General features: G+C 45.4%; 2 protein-coding genes across 3 annotated transcripts; one reads left to right on the top strand and one right to left on the bottom strand.

Annotated features, from left to right (window-relative positions):
• The first annotated feature begins 14 nt into the window (after positions 1–14).
• Positions 15–6,409, top strand: ric3b (RIC3 acetylcholine receptor chaperone b). 2 transcript variants are annotated; one of them, XM_072662881.1, is made up of 6 exons: positions 15–429; positions 2,617–2,831; positions 2,916–2,997; positions 3,711–3,813; positions 4,050–4,195; positions 5,870–6,409. In XM_072662881.1, the coding sequence occupies exons 1-6, from the start codon at positions 324–326 to the stop codon at positions 6,301–6,303; spliced, it is 1,086 nt and encodes a 361-aa protein (XP_072518982.1). In that variant the 5' UTR covers positions 15–323; the 3' UTR covers positions 6,304–6,409. The 2 variants fall into 2 exon arrangements, with proteins under 2 accessions (XP_072518982.1, XP_072518983.1); XM_072662882.1 differs by lacking the exon at positions 15–429 and adding an exon at positions 1,164–1,228.
• A 1,633-nt stretch (positions 6,410–8,042) lies between these two features.
• On the bottom strand, positions 8,043–14,348 carry psma1 (proteasome 20S subunit alpha 1). The gene is made up of 10 exons (XM_072662883.1): positions 14,279–14,348; positions 12,566–12,610; positions 12,365–12,466; positions 11,803–11,906; positions 11,354–11,442; positions 10,482–10,552; positions 10,243–10,372; positions 9,393–9,472; positions 9,203–9,307; positions 8,043–8,237 (listed from the first exon to the last, which is right to left on the bottom strand). The coding sequence occupies exons 1-10, from the start codon at positions 14,279–14,281 to the stop codon at positions 8,178–8,180; spliced, it is 789 nt and encodes a 262-aa protein (XP_072518984.1). The 5' UTR covers positions 14,282–14,348; the 3' UTR covers positions 8,043–8,177.
• Positions 14,349–15,089: the final 741 nt, after the last annotated feature.

Here is a 15,089-nt window from a genome sequence, read left to right as displayed (position 1 = left end):
TGCCCGGAAGCTCCGCCCCCTCTGCGGGACGATGGTTGCTAAGCTCGCGGTGTTTACATTTTACATTTTTATTTAGTTTTATCTGTTTGTTTTAATCTGGATAATTTTATATTAATGTAATTAATTAACTGATAAATAAATACAGTGACAGCGGTTTCCACAGCGAGTCCCGGTTTAACACGTTTCATTTATTTTTACATCATCAGCATTTCCGTCGAGCTCTCTGCATCATCAGCTTCATCATCTTCATCATCTGACCGTTAATGTTATTATTTATCTGATTATTATTATTATTTTATTATTAGTTTATAAGCTGCTCCGTCATGCCGGCGTTCCTGCAGCTCGCGCTGCTCTCCGGAGTCGCGCTGTGCGTTGCGCTTCTGCTGCAGAGAGCCGGAGTAAACAACAACAAGGAGATCAAAGGAGAGGGTAAGAGAGGGGTTAGAGAGGGGTAAGAGAAGGGTAGAGAGGGTAAGAGAGGGGTAAAGAGGGGTAAGAGAAGGGTAGAGAGGGTAAGAGAGGGGTAAGAGAGGGGTAAAGAGGGGTAAGAGAGGGGTAAGAGAGGGGTAGAGAGGGTAGAGAGGGTAAGAGAGGGGTAAAGAGGGGTAAGAGAAGGGTAGAGAGGGTAAGAGAGGGGTAAGAGAGGGGTAAAGAGGGGTAAGAGAGGGGTAGAGAGGGTAAGAGAAGGGTAAAGAGGGGTAAGAGAGGGGTAAAGAGGTGTAAGAGAAGGGTAGAGAGGGGTAGAGAGGGGTAAAGAGGGGTAAGAGAAGGGTAGAGAGGGTAAGAGAGGGGTAAGAGAGGGGTAAAGAGGGGTAAGAGAGGGGTAAAGAGGGGTAAGAGAGGGGTAAGAGAGGGGTAGAGAGGGTAAGAGAAGGGTAAAGAGGGGTAAGAGAGGGGTAAGAGAGGGGTAAAGAGGGGTAAGAGAGGGGTAGAGAGGGTAGAGAGGGTAAGAGAAGGGTAAGAGAGGGGTAAGAGAGGGGGGAGAGAGGGGGGAGAGAGGGTAAGAGAGGGGTAGAGAGGGTAAGAGAAGGGTAAAGAGGGGTAAGAGAGGGGTTAGAGAGGGTAAGAGAGGGGTAGAGAGGGTATAGGGGTTGGGTGTTCAACAGAGGGTAGGATCTGATAGATAGGGGGAATAGAGGGGTGACAGAGGGATGATAGGGTGGGGGGTAGAGACCAGTAGCAGAGGTGTAAGAGAGGGGTAGAACATGTTATAAAGGAAAATAGAAGAGTAAGACATGTGGCATCAGAGAATAAGAGGGGTAATAGATGGTAATAGATGGTAGAAGGGGTCATAGATGGTAATAGATGGTAGAAGGGGGTAATAGATGGTAATAGATGGTAGAAGGGGGTAATAGATGGTAATAGATGGTAGAAGGGGGTCATAGATGGTAGAAGGGGTCATAGATGGTAGAAGGGGGTCATAGATGGTAGAAGGGGTCATAGATGGTAGAAGGGGGTCATAGATGGTAGAAGGGGTCATAGATGGTAATAGATGGTAGAAGGGGTCATAGATGGTAGAAGGGGTCATAGATGGTAGAAGGGGGTCATAGATGGTAGAAGGGGGTCATAGATGGTAGAAGGGGTCATAGATGGTAATAGATGGTAGAAGGGGGTAATAGATGGTAATAGATGGTAGAAGGGGTCATAGATGGTAGAAGGGGGTCATAGATGGTAATAGATGGTAGAAGGGGGTAATAGATGGTAATAGATGGTAGAAGGGGTCATAGATGGTAGAAGGGGTCATAGATGGTAGAAGGGGGTCATAGATGGTAGAAGGGGGTCATAGATGGTAGAAGGGGTCATAGATGGTAATAGATGGTAGAAGGGGGTAATAGATGGTAATAGATGGTAGAAGGGGTCATAGATGGTAGAAGGGGGTCATAGATGGTAATAGATGGTAGAAGGGAGTAATAGATGGTAATAGATGGTAGAAGGGGGTCATAGATGGTAATAGATGGTAGAAGGGGGTAATAGATGGTAATAGATGGTAGAAGGGGGTAATAGATGGTAATAGATGGTAGAAGGGGGTCATAGATGGTAGAAGGGGGTCATAGATGGTAGAAGGGGGTCATAGATGGTAATAGATGGTAGAAGGGGGTAATAGATGGTAATAGATGGTAGAAGGGGGTAATAGATGGTAATAGATGGTAGAAGGGGGTCATAGATGGTAATAGATGGTAGAAGGGGGTAATAGATGGTAGAAGGGGGTAATAGATGGTAATAGATGGTAGAAGGGGGTAATAGATGGTAATAGATGGTAGAAGGGGGTAATAGATGGTAGAAGGGGGTAATAGATGGTAATAGATGGTAGAAGGGGGTAATAGATGGTAGAAGGGGGTAATAGATGGTAATAGATGGTAATAGATGGTAGAAGGGGGTCATAGATGGTAATAGATGGTAGAAGGGGGTAATAGATGGTAGAAGGGGGTAATAGATGGTAATAGATGGTAGAAGGGGGTAATAGATGGTAATAGATGGTAGAAGGGGGTAATAGATGGTAATAGATGGTAGAAGGGGGTAATAGATGGTAGAAGGGGGTAATAGATGGTAATAGATGGTAGAAGGGGGAATAAGAGCAATAATAGGAGCTGGGTTCTCCTGTGTTCTGATGCCCAGGGTCTGCTGGACACTTCCCTCCGATGCTCCACAGGAAGGCGGCTCCAGAGCCTGCGCGGGGGTCCGGGGCCCATTTCTCACGGTCTCATAACCCAGAGGCCATCGCCAGGGCTAAAGGCGGTACGGCAGCAGGAGGCAAGTCCAACCTGGCGGGACAGATCATTCCGGTTTACGGGTTTGGGATCCTGCTGTACATCCTTTACATCATTTTTAAGGTGCTGATCATTTCGAATCCCCACATCAGCAGATCCACTCTGAACCTGTGAGCTGTGGCTTCAGTGCTGTTTGTTGTTGAACAGATCACCTCCAAAGGGAAAACAACCAAACCTCAGGAGAACAGGTTCCCCGCTGTGAGATCGGAGAACATGAAGAGGAAAATCAGTAAGTTCCAGAGCTGGGATGGGTTGAAGAATTCAGTCCATTCAGAGCCTCACTCACTGCTCACATTTAGAATATGTTGACAACAATGAGCCACTATATTATACATTACACATACACTACAAATGTGTTTAGCTATTTTAGGTTGCACCCATTGCTGACACAGCTGTGCAAAAGCACACATGCAGCTTGTCATTATCCCACTGGCTCCATGCTGCCTAATGCCAGGCGTGGGCTAGAGGGGTATAAAGCCCTCCAGCATCGAGGAGCTGTGGAGCAGTGGAAGAGCTGTGTTCTCTGGAATGATGGTGGTGGAGGAGCTCCATCCAGTACTTTTGGGATGAGTTGGGGATGATGAGGTGGGGTGGTGATCATCATCCAACATCCTGACCTCACTAACGCTCTTGTCACTGAATGCAATCAAATCCTATGCTGCTCCAGAATCTAGTAGAAAGTCTTCTTCTCTGGACAGTAGAGACAGTTACTCCAACAGAAGCAGGATCAGCTCTTTTAAATACCCTTGATTTCAGAAGAAACAGTGAATAAGCTGGTGTCCCAATACTTTTGTCCATATTGTGAATATTTTGGGTATATTAAAATATTATAATGTGTATTATAATGTATTTTAAACACATTACTTGTAATATTTTTAACCCAGAATGTCACTGAGTACAGCTGTGCTGACTGTGCTCGGCTGTTTGTGGGTGTTTTCTCAGCGGACTTTGAGCTCAGCCAGCTTCAGGAGAGGCTGAAGGAGACGGAGGAAGTGATGGAGAAAATAGTGTCCAGAGCCCAGGCTCAGTGTGGCAGCCCAGAAAGGTCTGTTCTTCTCAATTCAACTCAGTTCAATTCATTTCTACACTCACTGGCCACCCCACCCTAGTCGCTCCACCTTGCTGATCTCAGTCAGAGACTGTAGCTGATCTGTTGCACATCCTCTCCACTTAGCTGTGATAGCACTGTGCCTGACACTCATTCAAACACCACACACACTACCATCAACACAGCGCTGAGAGTGGACCAACACCATACTTCTCTACTTCTCTGTGGTGTAGGACGGCTCCTGTCAGTGCAGATCAGGAGGAGGCACTGCTGCTCCAGCTAAGGGAGATCACCCGGGTGATGCAGGAGGGCCGGCTGGTGGAAGGGTTTTCCCCAGAGCAGAGGGCCACAGACCCCTACTTTGAGCATGATTTGGAAGGTGTGTTAACCCATTATCCTGTATCAGTTCCACCTTAAACCATTATCCTGTATCAGCTCCACCTTAACCCATCATCCTGTATCAGCTCCTCCTTAAACCACCATCCTGTATCAGTTCCACCTTAAACCATTATCCTGTATCAGCTCCACCTTAACCCATCATCCTGTATCAGCTCCTCCTTAAACCACCATCCTGTATCAGTTCCACCTTAAACCATTATCCTGTATCAGCTCCACCTTAACCCATCATCCTGTATCAGCTCCTCCTTAAACCACCATCCTGTATCAGTTCCACCTTAAACCACCATCCTGTATCAGTTCCACCTTAAACCATCATCCTGTATCAGCTCCACCTTAAACCATTATCCTGTATCAGCTCCACCTTAAACCATCATCCTGTATCAGCTCCACCTTAAACCATTATCCTGTATCAGCTCCACCTTAAACCATCATCCTGTATCAGTTCCACCTTAAACCATCATCCTGTATCAGCTCCACCTTAACCCATCATCCTGTATCAGCTACTCCTTAAACCACCATCCTGTATCAGCTCTACCTTAACCCATCATCCTGTATCAGCTCCTCCTTAAACCACCATCCTGTATCAGTTCCACCTTAAACCATCATCCTGTATCAGCTCCACCTTAAACCATCATCCTGTATCAGCTCCACCTTAAACCATCATCCTGTATCAGCTCCACCTTAAACCACCATCCTGTATCAGTTCCACCTTAAACAATCATCCTGTATCAGCTCCACCTTAAACCATCACCCTGTATCAGTTCCACCTTAAACCATCATCCTGTATCAGTTCCACCTTAAACCATCATCCTGTATCAGCTCCACCTTAAACCATCACCCTGTATCAGTTCCACCTTAAACCATTATCCTGTATCAGCTCCACCTTAACCCATCATCCTGTATCAGCTCCTCCTTAAACCACCATCCTGTATCAGTTCCACCTTAAACCATTATCCTGTATCAGCTCCACCTTAACCCATCATCCTGTATCAGCTCCTCCTTAAACCACCATCCTGTATCAGCTCCACCTTAAACCATTATCCTGTATCAGCTCCACCTTAACCCATCATCCTGTATCAGCTACTCCTTAAACCACCATCCTGTATCAGCTCCACCTTAACCCATCATCCTGTATCAGCTCCTCCTTAAATCATCATCCTGTATCAGCTCCACCTTAAACCATCACCCTGTATCAGCTCCACCTTCAATCAGCAGGTTCAGGATCAGGCTGATGCTCCACTGACTGGAACAGGGAGAAGGGCGTCTCCGTCACTCCCACTCCGGGCCGGAGCGCTGCTGCTGCTGCTGCACTATGGAGGTTTGGTGGTGGAGCTGCAGGAGGAGAACCTCTCTCCAGAACTGCTGTGTAACGCGGCAGAACCCATAGAGTCATATTAGTGTAGAATCCTGTAGTGTTACTCTACCGCCTCTGCCCACATGCTGCTCCACCTTCAGTCACGGTTCTTAAAACTGTCCTTTTTTAGTGGTGCAAATTCCATTACCCGACTGTAGGGGGAACCCAGGAGCAAGAAATACCAGGTCTTGCATACTGCTGCTTTAATGTTCTGAGGCCTGATAATCATAAGGGGCCACTAGTGGTAATCTTGGGGTCTTTAGCACCATGACCAGGACTAACAGAGTATCTCTTTAACAGATTACCCTGACGGGACGGTGTTCCCCGAGGAGACGATGAGCGAGTGGCATCAGCACTGCTGCAGAAACCATTACCATCAGTCCAGCACGGTCCACCGCGCCGGTATGGACGGAGAGCTGGATAGAGGGACGTACGAGGACAGAGGAGAGGGATGTGCAGATGGAGGGAACAGCCCAGACGGTGAAAGTGTACACGGTGACTTTGATGAAGACTGTGTTGATAATGAGGAAGACGTTGGTACTGAAGGCTATGGTGAAGATGAAGAACTGGCTGGTGAGCTGATGAAGGGCCTGGAGGCAGCAGACGACAAAACAGTTCACAAACTTTCTCCTGAAAGTGAAGTCCAGTCCTGGAACACTCCATTCTCAGGCAGCCGGCTGATAAGACGGAAGAACAAGAGCGAGGCGGTTGGAGTAACCGACCGACCCGAATGAAACTTCACCTGATTTATTTATTTATTTATTTATTTATTTATTTAAATTAGGGCCTGACCAGTATGAAGACTGTAGCTGATGATAATGATTAAACACTGATACCTGATATTAACTGATATTAGATTTTATTTTCAGTAGTTTTACACGGATCAGCCATAACATTAAAACCCTAATATTGAGTAGGTCCCCCTTGTCCTGTCACCATCTCTGACCCATCAAGGCATGGACTCCACAAGACCTCTGAAAGTGTCCTGTGCTATCTGGCACCAAGACTAACGTTAGCAGTAGATTCTTTGAATTGTGAGGTGGGCGGGACCTCCATGAGGATCACCGGTTCACCTGTTTTCTTCCTTGAAGCACTTTTGATAGGTACTGACCGGGTACACCCCACAGGACCTGCCTGATGTTCTGATCCAGTCGTCTATCTAGAACATCACAGTCTGGTTCTGGTCAAAGTGTCTCAGATTCTTATGCTTGTCCATTTTTCCTGCACCTTCATCACCTTCAAGACTTCACTGTTCACTCACTGCCTATGTAGATCCACCCCTCGACATACAGGAGGTTTTAATGTTTTGGCTGGTTGGTGTAGTTTTGCTGACTGATATGATGGTCAGTTCACAGTGTTCACATTTCTTACATGGGCCTTAAGGAGCCCAGTCCCGTCTGTAGTGTCTGACTGACAGTATCGAGGAGAGAAACCTGCTCAAACGTCCTAAACCAGGCAGTGAGTGCAGATTTAAGACAGACCAAATTTAGATCACGCTGGGAAATGCTGAGACACTGATTACTATATTTTTACAAATACATCACGTAACAGATGATGCAAGTTAGCAGTAATGCAGTTAACAGGCTCATGCTGTCAGAGAGTTGCTACATGATCCTAAAAACAACAACAAAATAAACAACTGCTTCTTTAGTTTACAATGAGATATGCTAAGCTAATGTTGCTAACACTGGACTCAGACTTAGTCACGGTCATTAGCATCTCTAAACTAAAGAAGCATGTGATCTACCAAACATCGTACCCGAGTCTTGGTTCAGAGATGAATCATGATCATTTCATTTTTATGGAACTGATCCTTTAAGGGCATTTCCACTCCTGCCCATTTCAGTCTGGTTAGATCGGACCCCTGGCATGATTTGTTTGAGCAGGTGAGAACACAGTAACTGCACCCAGACCTGTGAGAAGAGGTAGTCTCAGTCCAGTCCTAAACCAACTCTGGAGCAGTGCATTTGTAGTGAGAACATGATCTGAACCCGACCCGACCATCAGGTGTACTCCACAGGTTTGCGCTAAATGGCTCCTGTAGCCAGATGTTACCCTGCCCCACGGCCCAGATCATCACTACAGCTCTGAGCCGATGCCTCTCTGCCGCTGCTACCTGTTACACTGCACAGAAATCTGCATTAGTCCAGAACACAGGACCTTCTCCCTGTACTTACTTTATCACTCCACCCCAGACAGGTCTGACCAATCAGCGAAGAGAACGCTGTCACATGGTTTGTTATGACGTGTTGGTAAGCTTGGATTTTTCTCCATGTGAAAACAAACCAGACCGCGAGGAACCGCTGCGACTTCTCAAACCCGTTACCAACTACAGGTGAAAACGCCCTTAGAATCACCCTCGTGCCGAGATGCGTTTGGGGAAACTCAGCCCTGTTTAAGTGTAAAACTGATCCTCTGTGACGAGTTCCTCAGGGTTAGCTCAGACTGCAGCTCTCATCAAAGCACAAACAGCTTTTCAGAAAAAGACATTTATTGAATGGAACTCTATGCCGATAGAAAGTCAAAGCAGTACAGTTACTGTTGATACAGGTTTATTTTACTCAGGATAAATGTTGTAGCTCCTCTTTTGGTTCAGCGGCGTCTCTCCTCAGTGCTCCATGGGTTCATCAGATGCAGCTGGAGGAGCATCATCTGCTGGCTGAGCCACCTGCAACAGACAGAGCTCTGGTCCGTTACACAATCCACAGTCCATCAGCTCTGGTGTTCTCATACCAGGGATCAACAGAGAGCTATACAAGGACATTAAACACATCACAGACACCACGTTCTTTTCTGAGTGCTTAATTAATTCAATAATTAAAAGACTTCTTCACTTCCATCACATTCTGCAATAAAGTTCTTTATGTAACACATCCCTCAAAACTCTGCTGCAAGTTTCGATTCATCAATAAAAAGGTTGTTGAGTTCAACATGTTCTAATCTCCAGTCTGATGTGTGCTAAATTCTGATCGGCATAAAGCAGAAATCGTCACAAAACGTATGGAAACGCACTATGCAGACAAAAGTATTGGGACACCTGCTCATTCATGGTATTAAAACGTTTCTCCTGCTTTTGTTGGAGTAACTGTCTCTACTGTCCAGGGAAGACTTCTTCAGCACTAGTGAGGTCAGGATGTTGGATGATCACCACCCTAACCCAAAAGTACTGGATGGAGCTCCACCACCATCATTCCCTCTAGCCCACACCTGACATTAGGCAGCATGGTGCCAATAGGTTGATGTTGATCTGCTCCAGAGAGTCCTATTCTATTGGCAGCACTACTCTACAGGGACTAGAAGGGGTGTCCACAAACATTTGGACATATAGTGAGGCTTATTTTTTTTTAAGCATTACTTCTAGAACACTGACCAACTGCATGTTTCATCAGAGAGAGCAGAATTAGCTCCGATTAACTGAACTGCAAGTGAAGTGTCCCGCTGCTTAGTTTGTCAATCGTTAACATTTTTAACAGTGCGGGTTCCTGAGCGGCACAGCTGTCTAACTGTTAGCTCAGTCACTGTGACGTCCCGGCTCCCAGTGATGTCACAGCCAGCTGTGTCCGTGAGTCCCAGTTTTCAGCTTATACAGAAAAGCAAGATACAAAATAAAGCTGGACTGAAAGGACACTTTACCTTCCTCTGAGGCCTCTCCTCTAATCCTTCAAGGAAAGGAGCAACATCGTCATCGTCATAGATGGTGAACTCCATGTCCTTCCCCATGATTCCAATCGAGACGTTCTGAAAACACACAAAGCTGTCTGAGTCTCGCTGCACTGCAGGACCCTGCATTTCTGAAGACAGTGAGGAGGAGATTTTTCTAGACCTTGGTGGTGAGATCCTGTTCAGCAGGGAGGGTCTCTCTGAGCGCGCACAGGCCGTGCCTCACCAGCTCGTTCAGGTTACCTGAGGACAAAACAACCACCATCAGAATCTTGTAGAACACCTGCACCACCACCATGAGTATATTCAGGGTTAATGCCTTCAAAAGCTCCCTCACCAAACTAATACACTGAATGGTTCTGAATACACTGGGTCTAAAACGCCTCATATCATTGAAATGGTGGAGGGATACATGCTGCAGGGTGTAGTGCGGCTACAAAAAGTAGTACCTAAAGAAAACTGTATTAGTTGAGATTCTTCACTATTTTACCTTCATCATCATCATCAATCCATATAAAACTTGTGTAGCTGCACTGGTGGGTTTGGATAGGAAACGTAACGGCTATACAGATACCCTGCCACTTCCGGCGGTCTACTGAGCACATCACTGTCACCCATCAGGTACATGTAGAATGTATTTGTTTACTATAGCATCCATTAAAATGTACAACTTTATTAAAATGAAAGAGTAAAACTGAGCTATCTATCTAATGACTTCTTCTACTAGTGAGGTTATGGGGTTTATGCATTTATATGGGGGGGTGGTCTAGGTAGTTTTTCGTTTTAAGGTTTATTCAACTTAAGTTGCGAGTCTTGGAATGAATTACAACATAAGGCAAGGTGTTTCTGTAGTCATGGCGACCAACACCTGGTTCAATTCACCACCACTGTAAAGACATCAGTGTTGGTAAGTTCCTTCACAGTAATCCACAATACTGAACCACCACGAGTCGATAGCAGGATGTAATAATAACAGTATGTGCTGGTGTGTGTAACAGTGATGGTGACCCTACAGTCAGAGAAGCCTTCCATGTGTCTCTCCAGGTACGTGCGGGCTGACTGTGAGCGGGCGCCAATGGACATGGCCTTGCAGTCAAAATAATTAGCGGAGGGGCAGGTCTGGAAGATGTGGGGTCCCATGTCCTAAATGCACAAAGACAACACACTGTTCATTCATCACTTTTTAACTTTTCATTTGAAACCTGGATATTTCTCACTGTACTCTGCTTAGAGCTTGTTCACGTGCACTCACATCATAACCTGCGATCAGGAGGCCGACGCCATACGGCCTGCGCCCGTACCGCTGTGTAGGAATCTGGGTTTCTGATTCACAGCATAAGGAAACGTCAGAGAGATCATCAGAAATGCTGAAGCTTTTTAAAAAAAAATTTATAGTTTAATTCACAGTGTCAAAGTTTTCAGACCTGGTTGGGTTTTAATTCTCTAAATCTGGTTATCTTCACCCTGCAGTGATTAAAGCACACCAACTAAATTTCACTGGTCAGACCGCACTTAATGCAGGGTGAAATACAGTCCGACAGACACGCTGCGATTTACTTTTTGCAATTTTTTTAGTGATGCATTTAATACATAATCAAGATTATGGCCATAATATCCTCGTTAAAAACAGCAGATCGGATCGACAAAAGCAGTTTCCATTTGCACCAGTTTTTTTATTGAATGATTTCCTATTTTGTGTAAAATAAAAAAGCAAACTAAATTAAATTAAAAAATTATCTAAATGTGTTTTTGTCTGTTTGCAGTACCAAGTAAGACTGTATCATTTTAAGAGAAGAGGAGAAATCAAAAATCCACTAAAATCTCACCTGATTTTACACTTTAAAACCACGATAAAAACCACTCAACTTTAGCTTCAATATTATTCTACTGCTAATCTGCCATAATTCTACTTATGCTTCAGGGATGGAAACTGGAGACCAGTTGGAAGGTAAAAACAACTTTTGCTAAAAACAAACAAACAAAAACAACATTTATATGCAATATGAAATGTAAATATCAGGAGATTTCCAACAGCAACAGTGGGGCAATATTACAGAACTGCCTTATCCAGCTGCCGTCCAACTCAGAATCACTGCACTGCGAGTTAGTGAAAGTGAAGGATACTGCTCCCGATGAGCGAGACGAGGCGAGACACAGGAAGAGGCCTGTCAAACACAAATCTGGAGTCCAGACACTCCTGACGCATGAAGTTGCTGAAAAAGCAAGGTATGAGAGATCAGTCTGCCTTAATAACTAAACTCTTATCATTTTGTTTTTTTAAATGTATATTCCATTAAGCTTCCTCCTAACTGCACTTCATACACACTCATGAAACCCTTCATGACCATGAGGCAGAAAATGAATTTAAACAATATTACAGTGATAATGTTCATGGGATTTGGCGATCCTGATATTGGCCCCGGCCCAATCATCATCCACATCCCTAAAAAATGTCATCTTTAGCCTAAATAATATTTTAGAGTTACAAATCAGGGCCAGGGTCTGGCTTATATTATATAACCCACCACTGTTTACATTGCAAATAATACATGGCTAAAGAAATAAAACCTTACCACAGCAGCCGAGCGTCAGCGGTCAGTCCAGCAATAGAAATGCCGATGTGGCTATCGACATGGAGGATTTTCTTCTGATGGGCAGCTAACTCAGACTGCGCTCTCTGAAACAGAGTAAACACACACGTTAACATTCCCATCCTTTAGTTATTAACTAGAAGAGCAGAAGTAGAAATACTAGCTAGTGGAGGCTGGATTTAGGAAAATGTCTGCTGAAAAACAGATATGATAGAGAGAGAGAGAGAGAGAGAGAGATAGAAAGAGAAAGAGAAAGAGAAAGAGAGAGAGAGAGAGAGAGAGAGAGAGAGAATGGTAAGGGGGGGAAATAAGACTACAGTCACCCTAGCAATACTCCTAAACCACTACAGTACAAACAATAACATGGAAATTCAACAGCTCACAGCTTAAGGTTTGTGGGTGGCACGTGTGCTTGTGAAATGACCATATTTACCGCTATAGTGCGTACTGTTCGTTCTCTGTGCAGCTGCCTGTACCAAACCGTTCGCTTTGGTAAATAAGATTTTCCTAACTGAAACTTGTTGACAAACACAGTGATAAATACCTTTAAAGCCACCAGAACGGCGTGAGAGCGCGACTTGAGCCCCACAGTGGCAGATCCCTGCTTCACGGCCTCCATCGCATACTCGATCTGATGGATCCGTCCCTGCGAGAACACCACACGTCATGAGGAACATGGCCACGTGCTTTGCGCGACACTGAAACAGCTCATTAGAAAGGCAGAGAAAGTGAGGACCATCTTTACCTGAGGACTCCAGACAGTGACATCATTATCATACTGGTTTCGAAACTGTGGAGGAAAAAAAATTCAGACAGTCACTTCAGACTGGTAATTAGAGGTCAGCGGTATCATTTCACATCATATACAAATAAACCACAGAGATGAAGTCTGGAGGAAACAGATGGACACCGGGCTGAGCTCCGCTGGGCGCGCTGCAGACAGCATCAACACCAAACCCAGAACAACTGCAAGCTTCACTACAGAGAGCAGAACTGAGCCGTGTGACTGGAGGTAGCGCTGGGTGCGTAGTTTCATAAAGCCCTGGGCTGTGGGGATATCTGGAGTGATGGAGCTCCATCCAATCCTTTTTGGTGAGGCAGAACTAATCACCCAACACCAGTACCGGACCTCACGGACACACTCTCACAGCCTCCTCACCACGATGCCAGCGTAAAACCTTCCCGGGCTGTGGGAGGGGGGTAGACTCCATCGGATGGGGAGCAGGTGTCTGCCTCAGGAGTGAAGCAGAGAACTTTATGAAGAACTGCAGTTTCAGCCGAGTCTGAGTGTTCAGGGAATAAAGCATCCTGTCTGATGATCGATCTAGTTTAATGAATCAGTGAGTATCGGATCCAGTCTGATCAGTCAGCGTTGAACTGATCAGTCAGCGAATAACTGATCAGTCAGCGAATAACTGATCAGTCAGCGTTGAACTGATCAGTGTTGAACTGATCAGTCAGCGAATAACTGATCAGTCAGCGAATAACTGATCAGTCAGAGAATAATTGATCAGTCAGTGTTGAACTGATCAGTCAGCGAATAACTGATCAGTCAGCGAATAACTGATCAGTCAGTGTTGAACTGATCAGTGTTGAACTGATCAGTCAGCGAATAACTGATCAGTCAGCGTTGAACTGATCAGTCAGCGAATAACTGATCAGTCAGCGAATAACTGATCAGTCAGCGTTGAACTGATCAGTCAGCGAATAACTGATCAGTCAGCGAATAACTGATCAGTCAGAGAATAATTGATCAGTCAGTGTTGAACTGATCAGTGTTGAACTGATCAGTCAGCGAATAACTGATCAGTCAGCGAATAACTGATCAGTCAGCGTTGAACTGATCAGTCAGTGAATAACTGATCAGTCAGTGAATAACTGATCAGTCAGTGAATAACTGATCAGTCAGCGAATAACTGATCAGTCAGAGAATAATTGATCAGTCAGAGAATAATTGATCAGTCAGTGTTGGAGGTCGAAAGTGAAAGCAGAGCTGAACGGAACTGATGGCTAACAAAGCTACTGAATAAACCAGAGCTCTGCTTACAGCCTGAAGTGAGTAAAGGGGTTAAACTGGTGCTAAATCATCTTAGATAAATGTGTGTTTAGATTGAGAAATGAATAAATGAATATAAACAACTGAAAGCTTCAGTAATTGATCAGCGCGTCGCTGTTAACCTGCTGTATTACCAACCAGCGCGAACTACACTACACTGCACTACACTAGGCTAGGCTAGGCTAAGCTAGGCTAAGCTAGGCTAACCGAAGCTAAGCTAAGCTAACCCCACTGTAAACGCTTACTCACGGTCCGGCCGGTTTTCCTCTATAAAACTATTTAACGCACACAGACACGGTCAGCCCCGCTGCGCTTGGCCTCAGAGCCCGCAGGCAGAGCTCAGCCCGACTCTACAGCGCAGGTTTCAGGCAATAAACTTTAATTCTGGGCTTCTTTCCTCACCATCTTCGCGCTGCTGCTCGCTCTCGGATCGACTCCTCTTCCTGCTGCTGCTCCTTCAGACCGAAGCAGCCGAGCTCAGAGTGGGCGTGGCTAATCCAGGGCCCGCGTGCGGCGGAGGGACAGTGCACGTGCTCGGATCTGTGGGTAATGAGCGGTCAGACTTACTCACCTTTCCTTTGAGAGGTTTTACTGATTTTAGTGATTTCTGGAACACAGAAGAGCGCTGGTCACAACCCCTCAGTGAAGGCATCGCTGTTAAACATGGTGCTAACACATGTGCCCGCTAGATGGCGACACTCTGCAACTCAAACGGCGCGCCTGCGTTCATCCAGTAAAGAGCCAATCCTCTGCCTCCAGCATGTGATCACTGCCCCGAGCCCCCCTTCATAAACCTTCAGCCCTCTGTAGCTCTTAGATACACTCTGCCTTTAAGACTTCTCTTTACGAGTTATGGAAATCATCTGTATTAAATATCTTCCAAAGAACTGTCCGGACTGAAACACCCCTAACGACTCCTAAATATAAACTAGTGTAAGCTCCACCCACCTATCCATCCACCCATCCATCCACCCATCCATCCATCCATTCATTCATCCACCCATTCATTTACTAATCCATCCATCCATCCACTGATTTGTCCACCCATGCATTGATTCATATATTTATTAATGTAGTTCAGTGAAACTGGTGGCAGAACTGCAGGCCCACATTATTGCATTTCTGACAATATTATTTTACTAAACCACTTACAAATTAGAAACGCGCACACACACACACACACAGTGTACATTACATATGTGTGTGTGTGAGT

This window comes from Salminus brasiliensis, chromosome 19, assembly GCF_030463535.1.
Source record: "Salminus brasiliensis chromosome 19, fSalBra1.hap2, whole genome shotgun sequence".
Classification (NCBI taxonomy): domain Eukaryota; kingdom Metazoa; phylum Chordata; class Actinopteri; order Characiformes; family Bryconidae; genus Salminus; species Salminus brasiliensis.
This window is presented reverse-complemented; position numbering and strand designations above follow the sequence as displayed.

Coding starts and splice junctions, on each gene's coding strand:
- psma1 (XM_072662883.1), bottom strand. Junction 11,443..11,802: donor GCTGACGCTCGGCTGCTGTG/GTAAGGTTTTAT, acceptor TTGCTTTTTCAG/CAACTTCATGCGTCAGGAGT. Junction 8,238..9,202: donor AGGAGAGGCCTCAGAGGAAG/GTAAAGTGTCCT, acceptor TGTCTGTTGCAG/GTGGCTCAGCCAGCAGATGA.
- ric3b (XM_072662881.1), top strand. CDS start 324: ATGCCGGCGTTCCTGCAGCTCGCGCTGCTCTCCGGAGTCGCGCTGTGC. Junction 430..2,616: donor CAAGGAGATCAAAGGAGAGG/GTAAGAGAGGGG, acceptor TCTGATGCCCAG/GGTCTGCTGGACACTTCCCT. Junction 4,196..5,869: donor CTTTGAGCATGATTTGGAAG/GTGTGTTAACCC, acceptor TCTCTTTAACAG/ATTACCCTGACGGGACGGTG.